Source organism: Ovis canadensis, chromosome 2, assembly GCF_042477335.2.
Source record: "Ovis canadensis isolate MfBH-ARS-UI-01 breed Bighorn chromosome 2, ARS-UI_OviCan_v2, whole genome shotgun sequence".
NCBI lineage: Eukaryota > Metazoa > Chordata > Mammalia > Artiodactyla > Bovidae > Ovis > Ovis canadensis.
The window spans coordinates 124,364,096-124,381,209 of NC_091246.1; the positions used below are offsets into that span (position 1 = coordinate 124,364,096).

The following is a 17,114-nucleotide window of genomic DNA, read 5'->3' on the forward strand; positions in this document are numbered from 1 at the left end:
AGCCAGGGATCGAACCCAGGTCTCCCACACTGCAGGCAGATACTTTACCATCTGAGCCACCAGTGAAGCCAGAGATAGAATTCACTGGTTCAAAAGGATTAAGAATGAGTAGATGTTTTGAATACTGTGAAAAGAACATAACATAGGAAATGTATGTCACAATGTGAGCATTGATACAAACTTGGATTCTTTGTAATCACATGTATACCTCTTATTTTATTCAAATATGTCTGTTTATTCCAGAGATGTCTCTTAAGTTTGTGCTTTTCAGTGTATTTATCAAATCAGAAAAGAATTTCAGCCAAATCTTTTTATTTTGTAAAACTTTTGCTTACTAACCAATTTTAAGAGTTAAACGGTTCCTAAGTGGTATGTCTGAGAAAATTGTTGCTAATTTTATTTGATGGAATAATGTGAATAAATAAAATGTGTGAGTATGCTATTTAAGGCCACTGAAATTTTCTAGAATAGCTTGGTTATGCTTTTTCGATGATCTGTCCTACTGAGAACAGCCAGTGGTTCTGGGAATAGTCAGTACTCTGTAATGCTGAGTCTAGTTTGAAATAAGGAACTGGGGGAGAGGATATGAAGCAGAAGACAGGACGCTGATGAAAGGTGGCTTGCTGCTAAAACAAATCTGTTCCATATATCAGGGATACCCATGTATCTTTTTGCTTAGTAAGTTCTGAAATTGTGCGGTTTAGGTTTTCCTTCTCATCTGTCTCCTGAAATTTCCTTTAAAGATATGCTTTATGAGGAGTTATATCTAATACCTATTACGTATATCTTTATATATAATATATAGGGATAATTTACTTGGCTTTTAATGTTTATAAATGTGAGAGTTTAATTTTTTTTTACCCCCACATTATTTTTAAGTAATTTTTTGCCTTTTTCCTAGGGAGTCGGTGTCTCAGTTCATGGGCAATTCCGAGTGGCTACCGAAAAGTCTGTTTTTGCGATGCCAGAAACAGCAATAGGTAAACTAAAACAAAAACCACCACAATAATTACTTTTAGAATGATCGTATTTTGATACTTTTCAAATTACGTTGTTATTAAAGGAATTGATGGAATTTTGTGTGAGCTACAGCAAAGAAAGAACTTTTAAAACAAAATTATTATAGGAAGATACCTGAGAATTTAAATTAGCTCATAGGTTTATCTGAAAACACAAAAGCAAGCATATTTAACTGGAAACACTAGCACATTGTAGTTGATTTTATTTATTTATTCTTATTGAAGTGCAGTTGATTTACAGTGCTGTGCTAAGTTCTGCTGTACATATATTTAATTTTAGATAAAAAATTATTAGAGGAAATATTCTTACATTCAGATCTAGTCTCAATTTGGAATAAACTTTTTATGTGGTGTGAGGTGTGGGTCAAAGGTAAAGATCAAAGTTTAGGTTAAAGGTATAGATCAAAGTTAATTATTTGCTTATGGAGATTAAAGCATTCCCACATTATTTTTTGGAAAAAGCTGCTGTTTCTCCACTGATTGCCTTTATGCCTTTGTAAGTGCCGATCATGGGGCCAATGCCCTGCTGTTTTGATTACTGTTGCTTTACAGTAAGTCCTGATCAAGTAATGATAATCCTCTAATTTTGTTCTGTTTTTTCCCCTTGCAAATTGTTTTGGCTATACAGATCATTTGTATTTCTATATGAATTTTAGAGTTGTCAGGCGAGTGTATTCTCCTTGGTTCTGTCTCATCACAACAAAGATTTGGAGTGACGGACATTAAAGCCCTTGGCGCGTCACAGCTCTTGGGTCTTGAACAGACCGTGTTATTGCTCTTAGACAGATCAGTGTTACAGCTCTGTGTTACAGCTCTATTTTATTTAGAAAATAGCAGGAAAATCCATCCTCGAGGCATGAGGGCATGCCGACCGGAAGACGCGAAGAGAAGAGAGTGGGGGAACGTGTCAGTGCGCGGGAGAGAGAGAGACCGAGCCCTTTGGCTCCTCTTTTTATATGTTTTTCCTCCCCCAGGTCTGTGCTATGTAAACTGGGCTAGCCAGGAGTGCTGTTTGTTCTACCTGAGGCCCTCACTCTGGTCCTCGGACCTTCCTTTGACCTTCCTTTGTTCTATTTTCGTGGGCTTCTCCCTTCCTTGTCTTTAGGCCACCGCCATTTTGGACTCCTGTTTCCTATTCTAACTACCTAACAGAGTGATTTTGTAAGTTTCAACAAGAAAACATATTAGAATTTTTATTTGGCTCGTCTATGATCTATCAATTTAGGGAGAATTGACATCTTAACAATATTGAGTCTTTAAACTTGTGAGCAAGGTATATCTTTCCATTTATTTAGATCTTCTTTAATTTCTTGAAGCCAAATTTTGTAGTTTTCAATTTCTTATACATCCTTTGTCAGATTCTTCCTTAAGAATTTAATATTGTTCAATGGTATTATAAATGATATTAAAAAATCTAGTTCTGATCGTTAGTTATTAGAAATTGACTTTTGTACTTTGTATCCTGGGAGAAGGAAAAGGCAGCCCACTCCAATATTCTTGTCTAGAGAATCTCCATGGACAGAGGCGCCTGGAAGGCTCCAGTCCATGAGGCCGCAAGAGTCAGACACGACTTCGCGACTACATCACCACTACCACCACCACTTCATATCCTGCAATGATACATTCACTTATTATTCTAGTAGATGTTTTGTAGATTGAATTGGAGTTTCTAAACATAGTTATGTTCTTTACAAGTAAAGTATGTTTTACTTTTTTTCTTTCCCATCTGAATACTTTATTTTTTCTTGTCTAATTCTGCTAGGTAGAACCTCCAATACAGTGTTGAACAGATATGTTGAGAGTGGACCTTCAAACATTCAGTCTACACCAATTAAGTATAATGTTAGGTATAGGTTTTTCATAGATGCCCTTTATGGAGGATGAGGAACTTTCCTTCTATTGCTTGATTTCTGGGGGATTTTATTAGGAACGGATTTTAGATTTTGTCTTTTTTTCCCTGCATCTGTTCATATGACCACTGGTTTTGTTTTTGTTTTTTTAGTTTTTGGTTTTTCTTTTTTAGTTTATTGTTAATGATGAATTACTTGATTGTTTTTTCAACATTAAACTAACTCTGCATGCTGGAATAAATCTCACTCTAGTATGTTGTATTCTACTTTTTATATGTTGTTGGGTTTGGTTCACTGAAATTTTACTTGGAATTTCTGCATCTGTGTTCATGAGGTATATTGGTCTGTAGTTTTCTAGCAATATCCTTGCTTCATTTTGATGCAGGATAATGCTGGCTTCATTTCTTGAAAAGTTTTTGTAGAATTGGTTCTGTTTATTTTTTTCCCCCACTGGTTTGGTAGAATTCACCAGTGAAACCATCTAGGCTTGGCGTTTCCTTCTGTAGGCCTGGTAAGGTTTTTAGCTCAAATTAAAATCTTTAATAGACATAGAATTTTCAAGTTGTCTATTTCTTCTTACACAAGATTTGGTCATTTGAGTCTTTTAAAAAGTTTGTCCATTTACTAGCCTAAAGTTAATTTCCTTATTATCTTTTCAGTATCTGTAGAACCAATATCTGGGTCTCTCATTCTTGATATTAGTAATTGTGTCTTCTATTTTTTTCTGATCAATCTAATTAGCATTTTGTTAACTTTATTGATCTCAACCTTTTTTTTTTTTTTGGTTTTATTTATTTTCTATTTTATTGATTTCTGCTCTGATATTTATTACTTCTTTCTACTTTCAGTTTTACCTCTTTCTCTAGTCCCCTAAGGTTAAACCTGAGGTCAGGTATAGAATTCTGTTCTGACGTTTAAATGTGATCTTACCCTTATCTTGGTTCCTCTGTGGGTTTTTTTTTCCTTTCTATGGCTGCTCTTAAAATTTTCTATTGGTCATTTGATGGTGCTGTACCTTTGTGTAGCTTTCTTCATGTTTCTTATGTTTGTGTGTGTGTGTTTTTTCATGCTTGCGTTTGTCTAGTTATGTTTATAGTTTTTATCAGATTTGGAAATTTTGACATTATTTCTTCAAATATTTTTGTGTTCCACCGCTTCCTTTTCAGGAACTCCATTTAAACTTTTATTAGGCTCACTCATGCATTGTTCATTTTTAAAAATTTTCTTTTTTTCACCTTGTTGTTTGCTAAGTCGTGATACTTGCTATTGCTATATCTTCAAGTTCACTAATCCTTTCTTTTACAAAGTTAAAATTGCTCTTAATCCCATTTAGATATTTTTTTAGCTTATACATTCATCTTAGTTTTCATCTGTAGTACTATCATGTGGGCATTTTTTGTTTTTAGCTTTTTGAACGTAAGGTATATGTGTATTATAACTGTGTTGATCTCCTTGTTTGCTAATTCTCATGTATATGTCAATTTTGATTGTTATATCATGTCATTATGGGTAACATCTTCCTAGTTTTAGATACCTGTTATTTTTTTATTGGATTCTAGACATTGTAAGCTTTATTTTGTTGGGTGCTGGCTACTTTTGTATAGATGATTCCTAACTTATGATGGTCTGACTTATGACTTTACAATGGTGCAAAAGCAATATACATGTAGTAGAAACTGTTCTTTGAATTTTGACCTTTTCCTTGGCTGGCCGTATCTGGTTCCATACTTTTGTGATGCTGGGCAGTAGCAGTGAACCATACCTCTTAGGCAGTCATCTAATCACTAAGATAAATATCTGGTACTTAGAACCGTTTTTTCACTTTCAGTGTAATATTCAATAAAATTATATGAGATATTCAATCAGTTCAGTTCAGTCGCTCAGTCATGTCCAACTCTTTGCGACCCATGAATCACAGCACACCAGGCCTCCCTGTCCATCACCAAATCCTGGAGTTCACCCAAACTGACGTGCATCGAGTCGGTGATGCCATCCAGCCATCTTATCCTCTGAGATATTCAATATTTTATTATAAAATAAGCCTTGTGTTAGATGATTTTGCCCAACTGTAGGCTAATGTAAGTGTTCTGAGCACACTTAAGGTAGGCTAGGCTAAGCTATGATTTTTTGATAGATTGGGTATATTAAGTGGGTTGGCTTATGGTATTTTCAATTTATGCTGGATTTATCAGAATGTAACCCTTACACACAACCCCAATGTAAGTTGAGGAAGATCTGCATTCTTGTAAATGTTCTTTACTTTGCTTCTGGAATGAGGTTAAGTTACTTGGAAATAGTTTGTTCAAGTCTTTTAGGTTTTTCGTTTTTGTTTGTTTTTAATGTAGGATTGGAGCAGTGCTCAGACTAGGGCTAATTATTTCCTGCTACTAAGAAGCAAGACCCTTCTTTGGATTCTACTCAGTGCCTCCATGAATCCTGAGCTGTCATGGTCTGGTTGGTGGGAACAGGTACTGTTCTCAGCCCTGTGTAGGTTCCCAGTACCGTTCTCTGTAATTCTTGCCTGTGGTTCTTTCCTTAACCTCACAGTTTCTTCATTGAACACATGTATTTGTCAGTACCAAGCTGGGGACTTACGGGAGACACTCTGCTGATCGCCAGTGTTTTCTCTCTGTGCAGCTCTCTCCTCTCTGGTACTCTGTTCTGGGAATTCTTTCTGCCTCTGTCTCCCTGAACTTTTAGCTTAATTCCCCTCAAATCTAGGACTGTTTTGGGCCTGGACAGTCTCTCCAGGCATTAAGATGGAGCTTTTGTGGGGCTTGTTGTATAGTCTCTTCATTGCGTCTGACTCTTTGAGACCCCATAGACTGTAGCCTGCCAGGCTCCTCTGTCCATGGGATTTCCCAGGCAGGAATACTGGAGTGGGTTACCATTTCCTTCTCTAGGGGATCTTCCAGACCCAGGGATCAAACCCGTGTCTCCTGCATTAACAGGTGGGTTCTTTACTACTGAGCCACCAAGGAAGCTTTTAAGTAGGGTTTACCTCATTTGTTTTCAGATATTCAGACATCACTTTCCTTTACTGCTTGGTGGTCCAGTATGTTGAAAACTTATTTCATATACTGCAGTTGTTTTTCTATACTTATTTTAGGCGAAGAGTAAATTCTGTCCCTTTTACTCCATCTTACTCAAAGTGTAATTCTCCTGAATGGCTATTTTAGCTTTATTTCAGTTCATTTCAGTCACTGAATTCTGTCTGACCCTTTGGAGCATGCCATAAACTGCAGCATGCCAAGCTTCCCTGTCCATAACCAACTCCCGGAGCTTACTCAAACTCATGTCCATAGAGTTGGTGATGCCATCCAACTATCTCATCTTCTGTTGTCCCCTTCTCCTCCTGCCCTCAATCTTTCCCAGCATCAGGGTCTTTTCAAATGAGTCAGTTCTTCACATCAGGTGGCCAAAGTATTGGAGCTTCAGCTTCAACATCAGTCCTTCCAATGAATATTTAAGACTGATTTCCTTTAGGATGGACTGTTTGGATCTCCTTGCAATCCAAGTTATTCTCGAGTCTTCTCCAACACCACAGTTCAAAAGCATCAATTTTTCGGCACTCAGCATTCTTTATAGTCTAACTCTCACATCCATACATGACTACCATAGCTATGGAAAAACCATAGCTTTGACTAGACAGACCTTTGTTGGCAAAGTAATGTCTCTGCTTTTTAATATGCTGTCTAGGTTGGTCATAACGTATCTTCCAAGGAGCAAGCATCTTTTAAGTTCATGGCTGCAGTCACCATCTGCAGTGATTTTAGAGCCCAAGAAAATAAAGTATCTCACTGCTTCCATTATTGCCCATCTATTTGCCACAAAGTGATGGGACTGGATGCCATGATCTTAGTTTTCTGAATGTTGAGCTTTAAGCCAAGTTTTTCACTCTCCTCTTTCAACTTTCATCAAGAGGCTCTTTAGTTCTTCTTCACTTTCTGCCATAAGGGTGGTGTCATCTGCATATCTGAGGTTATTGATATTTCTCCTGGCAATCTTGATTCCAGCTTGTGCTTCCTACAGCCCAGCATTTCTCATGATGTACTCTGCATATCAGTTAAATAAGCAGGGTCACAATATACAGCCTTAACATATTCCTTTCCTGATTTGGAACCAGTCCATTTTTCCATGTCCAGTTCTAACTGTTGCTTCCTGACCTGCATACAGATTTCTCAAGAGGCAGGTCAGGTGGTCTGGTATCCCCATCTCTTTCAGAATTTTCCGGTTTGTTGTGATCTGCAGTCAAAGGCTTTGGCATAGTCAATGAAATAGAAGTAGATGTTTTTCTGGAACTCTCTTGCTTTTTTGATGATCCAACGGATGTTGGCAATTTGATCTCTGGTTCACCTGCCTTTTCTAAATCCAGCTTGAACATCTGGAAGTTTACAGTTCATGTACTGTTGAAGCCTGGCTTGGAGAATTTTGAGCATTACTTTGCTAGTGTGTGAGATGAGTGCAATTGTGTGGTAATTTGAGCATTTTTTGGCATTGCCTTTCTTTGGGATTGGAATGAAAACAGACCTTTTCCAGTCCTGTGGCCACTGCTGAGTTTTCCAAATTTGCTGGCATATTGAGTGCAGCACTTTCACAGCATCATCTTTTAGGATTTGAAATAGCTCATTTGGAATTCCATCACTTCCACTAGCTTTGTTCATAGTGATGCTTCATAAGGCCCACTTGACTTTGCATTCCAGGATGTCTGGCTCTAGGTGAGTGATCCTGGTTATATGGGTCATGAAGATCTTTTTTGTATAGTTCTTCTGTGTATTCTTGCTACCTCTTCTATTCTGCTTCTGTTAGGTCCATAACCATTTCTGTCCTTTATTGTGCCCATCTTTGCATGAAATGTTCCCTTGGTATCTGTAATTTTCTTGAAGAGATCCGTAGTCTTTCCCATTGTATTTCCTCTATTTCTTTGTATTGATCACTGAGGAAGGCTTTCTTATCTCTCCTTGCTATTCTTTGAAACTTTGCCTTCAGATGGATATATCTTTCCTTTTCTTCTTTGCCTTTTGCGTCTTTTCTTTTCTCAGCTTTTTGTAAGGCCTCCTCAGACAACCATTTTACCTTTTAGCATTTCTTTTTCTTGGGGATGATCTTGATCACTGCCTCCTGTACAAGGTCACAAACCTCCATCCATAGTTCTTCAGACACTCTGTCTATCAGATCTAATCCCTTGACTCTATTGTTACTTCCACTGTATAATTGTAAAGGATTTGTTTTAAGTCATAACCAAATGGTCTGTTTTAGCTTAGATGATTAAAGAAGTTGTCCACGGAGATGTCTTTAAGCTGAGATTTGAATGACAGGAAGCAAGCAGCTATATTAATATCTTTTATAACAGAACACTGTGCATTAAGAAAAGTTAGTCTAAAGCAAGAATGAAGCCTTACTGTATTTGTTCAAGAAACCAAATAGCGTCTGCTGTCTGAATCGGGGGCAGAGTGATACACTGTGCTCTTCCAGAGCTACACAGGAAACGCAGGTGAAGAGTTTGGATTTAAAGGTAAATGTTATGGGAAACTGTGGGAGGGTTTAAAGCAGAGAGTGATGTCATCTGGTATACATTCTGATACATTCTGACTGCTTTAAGGAAAATGGATTGTATGTATGCAAGAGTAATGGCAGAGAGGCTTGTTAGAAGGTTATTACATTAATCTAGAAGGAAATGGCAGCCCACTCCAGTGTTCTTGCCTGGAGAATCCCAGGGACGGGGGAGCCTGGTAGGCTGCCGTCTATGGGGTCGCACAGAGTAGGACACGACTGAAGTGACTTAGCAGCAGCAGCAGCAGCAGAGCTCTGTTGTCTAATACTGTAGCTACTAATCACATATGACTATTTAATTTAAATAAATTCAGTTCCTCAGTTGCTAGCCACATTGCAAGTATTTAATAGCCATATCTAGTGGCAGCATAGATTACAGAGCATTTTTATCATCAAAGAAAATTCTATTGAGCAGCACAAGTCTAGAGAGAGATAATTTTAGGCTTGGAGTGATAAGAAGCTGTAAAATTGGAATAGAGAGGATATATTTGGAAAATGTTTTGGAGTTAACTTGTGATGTAGTGAATCAGGAATAACTCCAAGGTGTTTAGCTAGTGCTGCTAGATAGCTATAAGGCCACTAGAGAAGGAGCAGTGTGGTTGGAGGAATGTGACTCAAGGCTTGTGTTTGCCGTGTTATGTCTGGGATGTTTATTATCTATGTGGTTAAATGCAGATATGATAGTTCATATCTAGGAGAAAAAACCATAACTAGATAGATAGATTTGGGTCTGTATTGGGCTACCATAGCAAAATACCAAGACTGGGTAGCTTAAACAACATTTATTTCTCCCACTTATTCTTCCCGCTGGAAGCGGGAAGTCCTGTATCAAAGTATTGGTAGATTTGGTTTCACCCAAGGCCTCTCTCCTAGACTTGTAGAGAGCTGCCTCTCTCTGTGTCCTCACATGGCCTTTTGTCTTGGAGTCTTTCCTCTTCTTATAAAGACACCAGTCCTATTAGATAAAGCCCCACCCTTAAAACCTCATTTAATCTTCAGTTCTGTTCAGTTCAATTCAGTTGCTCAGTCGTGTCCAACTCTTTGCAACCCCATGAATTGCAGCATGCCAGGCCTCCCTGTCCATCACCATCTCCCGAAGTTTACTCAAACCCATGTCCATTGAGTCGGTGATGCCATCCAGCCATCTCATCCTTTGTCGCTCCCTTCTCCTCCTGCCCCCAGTCCCTCCCAGCATCAGAGTCTTTTCCAATGAGTCAACTCTTCGCATGAGGTGGCCAAAGTACTGGAGTTTCAGCTTTAGCATCATTCCTTCCAAAGAACACCCAGGGCTGATCTCCTTCAGAATGGATTGGTTGGATCTCCTTGCAGTCCAAGGGACTCTGAAGAGTCTTCTCCAATACCACAGTTCAAAAGCATCAATTCTTCGGCACTCAGCTTTCTTTACAGTCCAACTCTCACATCCATACATGACCACAGGAAAAACCATAGCCTTGACTAGATGGACCTTTGTTGGCAAAGTAATGTCTCTGCTTTTCATTATGCTATCTAGGTTGGTCATAACTTTCCTTCCAAGGAGTAAGCGTCTTTTAATCTCATGGCTGCAATCCCCATCTGCAGTGATTTTGGAGCCCCCTAAAATAAAGTCTGACACTGTTTCTACTGTTTCCCCATCTATTTGCCATGAAGTGATGGGACCAGATACCATGATCTTCGTTTTCTGAATGTTGGGCTTTAAGCCAACTTTTTCACTCTCCTCTTTTCATTTTCATCAAGAGGCTTTTTAGTTCCTCTTCACTTTCTGCCATAAGGGTGGTGTCATCTGCGTATCTGAGGTTATTGATATTTCTCCTGGCAATCTTGATTCCAGTTTGTATTTCTTCCAGCCCAGCGTTTCTCATGATGTACTCTGCATAGAAGTTAAATAAGCAGGGTGACAATATACAGCCTTGACGTACTCCTTTTCCTATTTGGAACCAGTCCATTTTTCCGTGTCCAGTTCTAACTGTTGCTTCCTGACCTGCATATAGATTTTTCAAGAGGCAGGTCAGGTGGTCTGGTATTCCCATCTCTTGAAGAATTTTCCACAGTTTATTGTGATCCACACAGTCAAAGACTTTGGCATAGTCAATAAAGCAGAAACAGTAGTTTTTCTGGAACTCTCTTGCTTTTTCGATGATCCAGCGGATGTTGGCAATTTGATCTCTGGTTCCTCTGCCTTTTCTAAAACCAGCTTGAACATCAGGAAGTTCACAGTTCACGTGTTGCTGAAGCCTGGCTTGGAGAATTTTGAGCATTACTTTACTAGCGTGTGAGATGAGTGCAGTTGTGCAGTAGTTTGAGCATTCTTTAATCTTAGTTACCTCTTTAGAGTCCGCTTTTCCAAATTGTCACATTGTGGGGCTAGGACTTCAGCTTAAGATTTTGGGACACAATCTGGGATAAAATTCGATATTATCTAAAGCTTCAGAGCTAAGGAAACGTGTGTAGTGGGGAGCGGATCGTCTAAGATGAGGCCGAGGTACAGCAGCATGTGCAGGCCCAAGGGAAGTGAAGCCAGCAGAGGCACTGGAAGGAAGCAGCCACTGAGGAAAGGGGCGAAGGGAGAACGTGGGTCTCTGGAACAGATGAAAGTGCTGCAGGACAGAGGTGTTTGCTTCGACAGAGTGCTCTGAAGTTCAGGGTAAGTAGGAATGAACATTGAGGAACAGAAAGATGGCCAAAATGCCTGGGGTATAGTGAGTGAGTGGTAAGAGATGTAATTGAGAAAGTGATAAGGGGTCTTGAAGACGGATAAAGGTGTTAGTTTTAACCTAAAAGAAATGGGCAGTCATGGAAGACTTTTAAGCAATAGAATGCAAGACTCATCAAAATTTGCATTATGAAGATAATTTTAAAAATTCAATCAGACAAGAGCATTAAAAAAAGATTTTTGTTATTAAAAAGATCATTGGCTGTTGTGTAGAGAACTGTCTAGAGGAGGAAGCGACATCATAGTTGTTGATGGAGGGTTAAGGGGGTGGTACAGGAGGAGGTTTGAGTCTGGATAGTTGTACCCTTTATTGGGGTGGGTGATCCTGGATGACAGTGTTGGCGGGGGTGGGCAGGGGTTATGAATTCAACTTTAGACCTATGTTGTTTGAGATGTTAAGAGATATTTCTATTTACAGTAACATGCCACTGATGCTAGGAACTTTTTGGCAAGTGGACCTGGAAAGAATTTGAATACTTGTATTTTTATCTCAGCTTAATTAATTGAAGCAATTTTGAAATAGATAGCTTTTAAACCTAGGGAGTCAAACTTGTTTAGGAAGCTCTTAAACACCAAAAAGTAGTATATTGACAAATATTTGCATATCTGGTGTTTTTAGTTGTTGCCAGTAGAGAGAATAAGGGAATTTTTAAAATACTCATGATTAAGAAAAGAATAGGTGCAAGTTCTGTTGATTCGGTATAAACTTGTTCATTTACTCGAACTAATGGTTATCACATCACTTTAAGTACCTTGAATATTAGATATTTGACTGTTTAGAAATTGATTAAATGGTAATAATAATTTATCACATAATAGCCACAGGTTACATTTTTTTCTGTGCTAATCGTTTGGACAGGAAATATTTGTTTTCAGTCTTTACCTACATTGGAGATTCTTAAAAAGTAGTAGTTGAGATAAGAAATTTAGGTAATATTTATCAAGTACTTACATGTAAAACACTGTGTCATCAAATCCTTTATTGTCTTCTATAGAAATGAAACATGAAAAGTTTGAAGTATGGTACTGGCACAAAGACAGACATATAGATCAGTGGAACAAAATAGAAAGCCCAGAGATAAATCCACACACCTATGGACAGCTTATCTTTGACAAAGGAGGCAAGAATATACAGTGGAGTAAAAACAATCTCTTTAACAAGTGGTGCTGGGAAAACTGGTCAACCACTTGTAAAAGAATGAAACTACATCACTTTCTAACACTGCACACAAAAATAAACTCAAAATGGATTAAAGATCTAAATGTAAGACCAGAAACTATAAAACTCCTAGAGGAGAATATAGGCAAAGCACTCTCCGACATAAATCACAGCAGGATCCTCTATGACCCACCTCCCAGAATACTGGAAATAAAAGCAAAAATAAACAAATGGGATCTAATTAAAGTTAAAAGCTTCTGCACAACAAAGGAAAATATAAGCAAGGTGAAGAGACAGCCTTCTGAATGGGAGAAAATAATAGCAAATGAAGCAACTGACAAACAACTAATCTCAAAAATATACAAGCAACTCCTGCAGCTCAATTCCAAAAAAATAAACGACCCAATCAAAAAATGGGCCAAAGAACTAAATAGACATTTCTCCAAAGAAAACATACAGATGGCTAACAAACACATGAAAAGATGCTCAACATCACTCATTATTAGAGAAATGCAAATCAAAACCACAATGAGGTACCACTTCACACCAGTCAGAATGTCTGTGATCCAAAAATCTGCAAGCAATAAATGCTGGAGAGGGTGTGGAGAAAAGGGAACCCTCCTACACTGTTGGTGGGAATGCAAACTAGTACAGCCACTTTGGAGAACAGTGTGGAGATTCCTTAAAAAATTGCAAATAGAACTGCCATATGACCCAGCAATCCCACTGCTGGGCATACACACCGAGGAAACCAGAATTGAAAGAGACACATGTACCCCAATGTTCATCGCAGCCCTGTTTATAATAGCCAGGACATGGAAACAACCTAGATGTCCATCAGCAGATGAATGGATAAGAAAGCGGTGGTACATATATACAATGGAGTATTACTCAGCCGTTAAAAAGAATACATTTGAATCAGTTCTGATGAGATGGATGAAACTGGAGCCAATTATACAGAGTGAAGTAAGCCAGAAAGAAAAACACCAATACAGTATACTAACACATATATATGGAATTTAGAAAGATGGCAATGACGACCCTGTATGCAAGACAGCAAAAAAGACACAGATGTGTATAACAGACTTTTGGACTCAGAGGGAGAGGGAGAGGGTGGGATGATTTGGGAGAATGACATTGTAACATGTATACTATCATGTAAGAATCAAATCACCAGTCTATGTCTGACACAGGATACAGCATGCTTGGGGCTGGTGCATGGTGATGACCCAGAGAGATGTTATGGGGAGGGAGGTGGGAGGGAGGTTCATGTTGGGGAACGCATGTACACCCGTGGTGGATTCATGTCAATGTATGGCAAAACCAATACAGTATTGTAAAGTAAAATAAAGTAAAAATAAAAATAAAAATAAAAAAAAAAGCAGAGACATTACTTTGCCGACTAGGGTCCGTCTAGTCAAGGCTATGGTTTTTCCAGTGGTCATGTATGGATATGAGAGTTGGACTGTAAAGAAAGCTGAGCGCCGAAGAATTGATGAGTTTGAACTGTGGTGTTGGAAAAACAAAAAACAAAAAAAGAAAAAAAACCCCTTGAAACTATATCCCCTGGTGTTGTATTTAGATTGACTCTGAAAGAAAATGGGGAATACTAATGGTGATCATATTTGCTTTAAAAACACGTAATATCTCGGGCTTTCTTGGGTTTTCATGGAAAGTGGGTTGAATCTCTTAAATGAGAAAATTTCCACTTGGATTTATGATTCCATTGTATTATGATCTGAAAATAATCAAACTGAAGAAAAGCATTTCCAAATTTAGCAGCAATTGTAATAAACTTAAAATTTGTAAAGGGCAAAAAAAAAAAAAGATATCCCAATTAAGTTAGCACAATTTATAGCACGTCTTTTGTGATATTGGTTGTGTTGTATGTGTTGCGTTATAGTACCATGGTATAGTAATAATATTTTTAATATAGATTCAGACTCCAGAGAAGAATGGCTCTTTGATATAAAGTAAGAGAGCTGCAGTTATCTCTTTCATTTGAATCATTATCTTTTTTCGTTTTTACAGGGCTATTCCCTGATGTGGGTGGAGGTTATTTCTTGCCACGACTTCAAGGAAAACTTGGGTACTTCCTTGCATTAACAGGATTCAGACTGAAAGGAAGAGATGTGTACACAGCAGGAATTGCTACACACTTTGTAGATTTTGAAAAGGTAATTACTTGGATGGCTGCACTTTGTGTTGTTGGAATAACTCATATTGCATGGGGAGGTGGTATAAGTGTTTGGGATAACAGGCTTTTGGCAAACATGGGTCTGAACCCTGCATCTGCCCTTCAAGCTGTGTGACCTTGGAGAAGGTGCTTAAGCTCTTCAATCCCCAGTTTTCTCGTATGCAAAATGGAGATAATTATATCTAGATCCAGGGCTGTTTTGCCTACCTCTAGTGAGTATCTTTTAATGAATAATTATAGTCTGTGTAAAAAAAAAAAAGTAATTTTAAGAAATATATAAAAATCTGAATTTATAAAAGAAGAAGGCTGAATGCTGCAGAATTGATGCTTTTGAACTGTGGTACTGGAGAAGACTCTTGAGAGTCCCTTGGATAGCAAGGAGATCAAACAAGTCAGTCCTAAAGGAAATCAACCCTGAATATTCATTGGAAGGACTGATGCTAAAGATGAAACTCCAATGCTTTGGCCACCTGATATGAAGAGCCAGCTCATTAGAAAAGATCCTGATGCTAGGAAAGATTGAAGGCAGGAGGAAAAGGGGGTGACAGAGGAAGAGATGGTTGGATGGCATCACTAATTCAATGGACATGAGTTTGAACCAACTCTGAAAGATAGTGAAGAACAGGGAAGTCTGGTGAGCTGCAGTCCATGGGGTCTCAAAGAGTTGGACACGACTTAGCAACTGAACGATAACAGTGGCTTTTGTAAAAATATTTTTGAAAGGTTCTCTTGTTAGTTTCCCCAGTGCATTTAAAAGTTTGTAAAATATGATCTTAAAAACTCTTCTAAAAGGGTATTTGTTGTAAGGAACCCATATTTCTTATCTTGGTCTTAGAATTTTTTTTTTAAGCCGCATGGTCAGTTTTCTTAGCACAGGATAACATAGTGGCAAAGGACGTGCAGATGGACAGTCTGGTTTTAAATCCTAGCTTGAATTTAGCCTCTTTAGCTCCAGTTTTCCCATCTCCAAAGTGAGGACAGCAGTTTTACCATAGCAGTTGAAACTCATTGTGTTACATGTAACAGAAACCACAGTTCAAGTTGGTTTTGGCTCAGAATTCTCAGCAAGAGATTTGAGATTTATTCTTCAACTAGTTAGCTCAGTCTGATTCAACTGGCTTGTATAATGCCTGAACCACGTGGGTGGGTAGAATATATTGACTAATCTCTCCCAACTCCTAGAACTGTGGGAAGTCAGCTTTCCAGAAATTTCTGATCTTGAGGGCAGGATGTTAGGGGATAGGGGAGGGAATGTTATTAAAATGTATGAAAGTATACAAAGTTGAAGGTTGCCCCTGTAGTGCTGACATGAGGGCCTTTCATCACATTTGCCTGAATTTTCAGATCTTTATTGGCATCTTCAGTCACATTGAGTAGGTGGCTGTCTCATTCTTTCCCAAGCTGTAACAGGGAGCAAACAGGGGCACTCTGTTATCTATTCTGGAGGGACATAGTGGAATTTGGTTAAGGCTGGTGGGGAGAACTGATCCACAACCCTTCCTTTTTTTGTCAGTCTGCCCAGTAATATCTGCAGTGCGTAGGCTACCATTTACAGGGCCTGAAGCAGATAATAGAAATGAGTAGTATACATTGAGAATGGAGCTAGAGGCAAAAGAGATAAAAATCCACCTGTATCGTCTGACAGAGTAAAGTATGATAAGTCTACAGACAGAATACAAAGAAAGGATTCAATGGACTGAGAGGAGGAAGAGGTTGCTTATAAAAAAGGACTGAAAATTTCCTCTTAGAGGTTGCAGTTCAACTTGAATCTTAACAGGTCAACTGGGCCTTAAGTCAGGAGAAGGTTTTCTGGATAGAGGAAGCTTTAATGAGCAAGCCCATAGGGTAGGAAAGCATTAGCTTTGTTTTAGAAACAGTAACAAGTCCATTTGGCTGAGCTTAGGAAGAGGTGTGTGAGGGATATAGATGGAGAGCTGTTGGAAGATAGAGGGAACAAAAAGTACCCACCAAACTGGGACAGTATCTTGAGACCAAAAAAAATGAGGCAGATGTCTCCATATAATCATTGGATCAGTTTATTATAGGGTAACGTACTCTCAGGGTGGGATCAGGCAGACCGTGATCTGGCAGCATTCACAGCTGAGGAGCCACTGGGACGGTTTTATAGTTGACCTTTGGGTCTGGAGGTGTGTGCTTGGAAACAGGACATGCATTCCTAGATCAGGATTTATGGATGGTTAATTCATTTCTGGGCTTCCCTGGTGGCTCAGGTGGTAAAGAATCTGCTTGTCATGCAGGAGACACAGGTCCTATCCTTGGTTGGAAAGATCCCTTGGAGAAGGAAATGGCTACCCACTCTAGTATTCTTGCCTGGGGAATTCCATGGTGGGCTTCCCAGGTGGTGCTACTGGTAAAGAACCTGCCTGCCATTGAAAGGGATGTGCGACGTGGGTTCGATCCCTGGGTTGGGAAGATCCCTTGGAGGGCATGGCAACCCACTCCAGTATTCTTGCCTGGAGAATTCCATGGACAGAGGAGCCTGGCGGGCCACAGTCCATGGGGTCGCAAAGAGTCAGACACGACTGGAGCAACTTGGCACACACACACGAATTCCATGGCATCTCTTGGGCACTGGGAATATGTTAGCGGGAGTCTTCATCATCGT

General features: G+C 39.0%; 1 protein-coding gene across 4 annotated transcripts in view; it reads left to right on the forward strand.

Moving 5' to 3' along the window:
• Window positions 1–17,114, forward strand: part of HIBCH (3-hydroxyisobutyryl-CoA hydrolase) — a 122,993-nt gene that overhangs the window by 83,503 nt on the left and 22,376 nt on the right. For all 4 annotated transcript variants that reach the window (XM_069576997.1, XM_069576998.1, XM_069576999.1 and 1 more), the window contains 2 exons: window positions 902–980; window positions 14,323–14,468. In XM_069576997.1, the coding sequence (XP_069433098.1) occupies window positions 902–980; window positions 14,323–14,468 (225 nt within the window). The remainder of the gene's footprint in view (window positions 1–901; window positions 981–14,322; window positions 14,469–17,114) is intronic.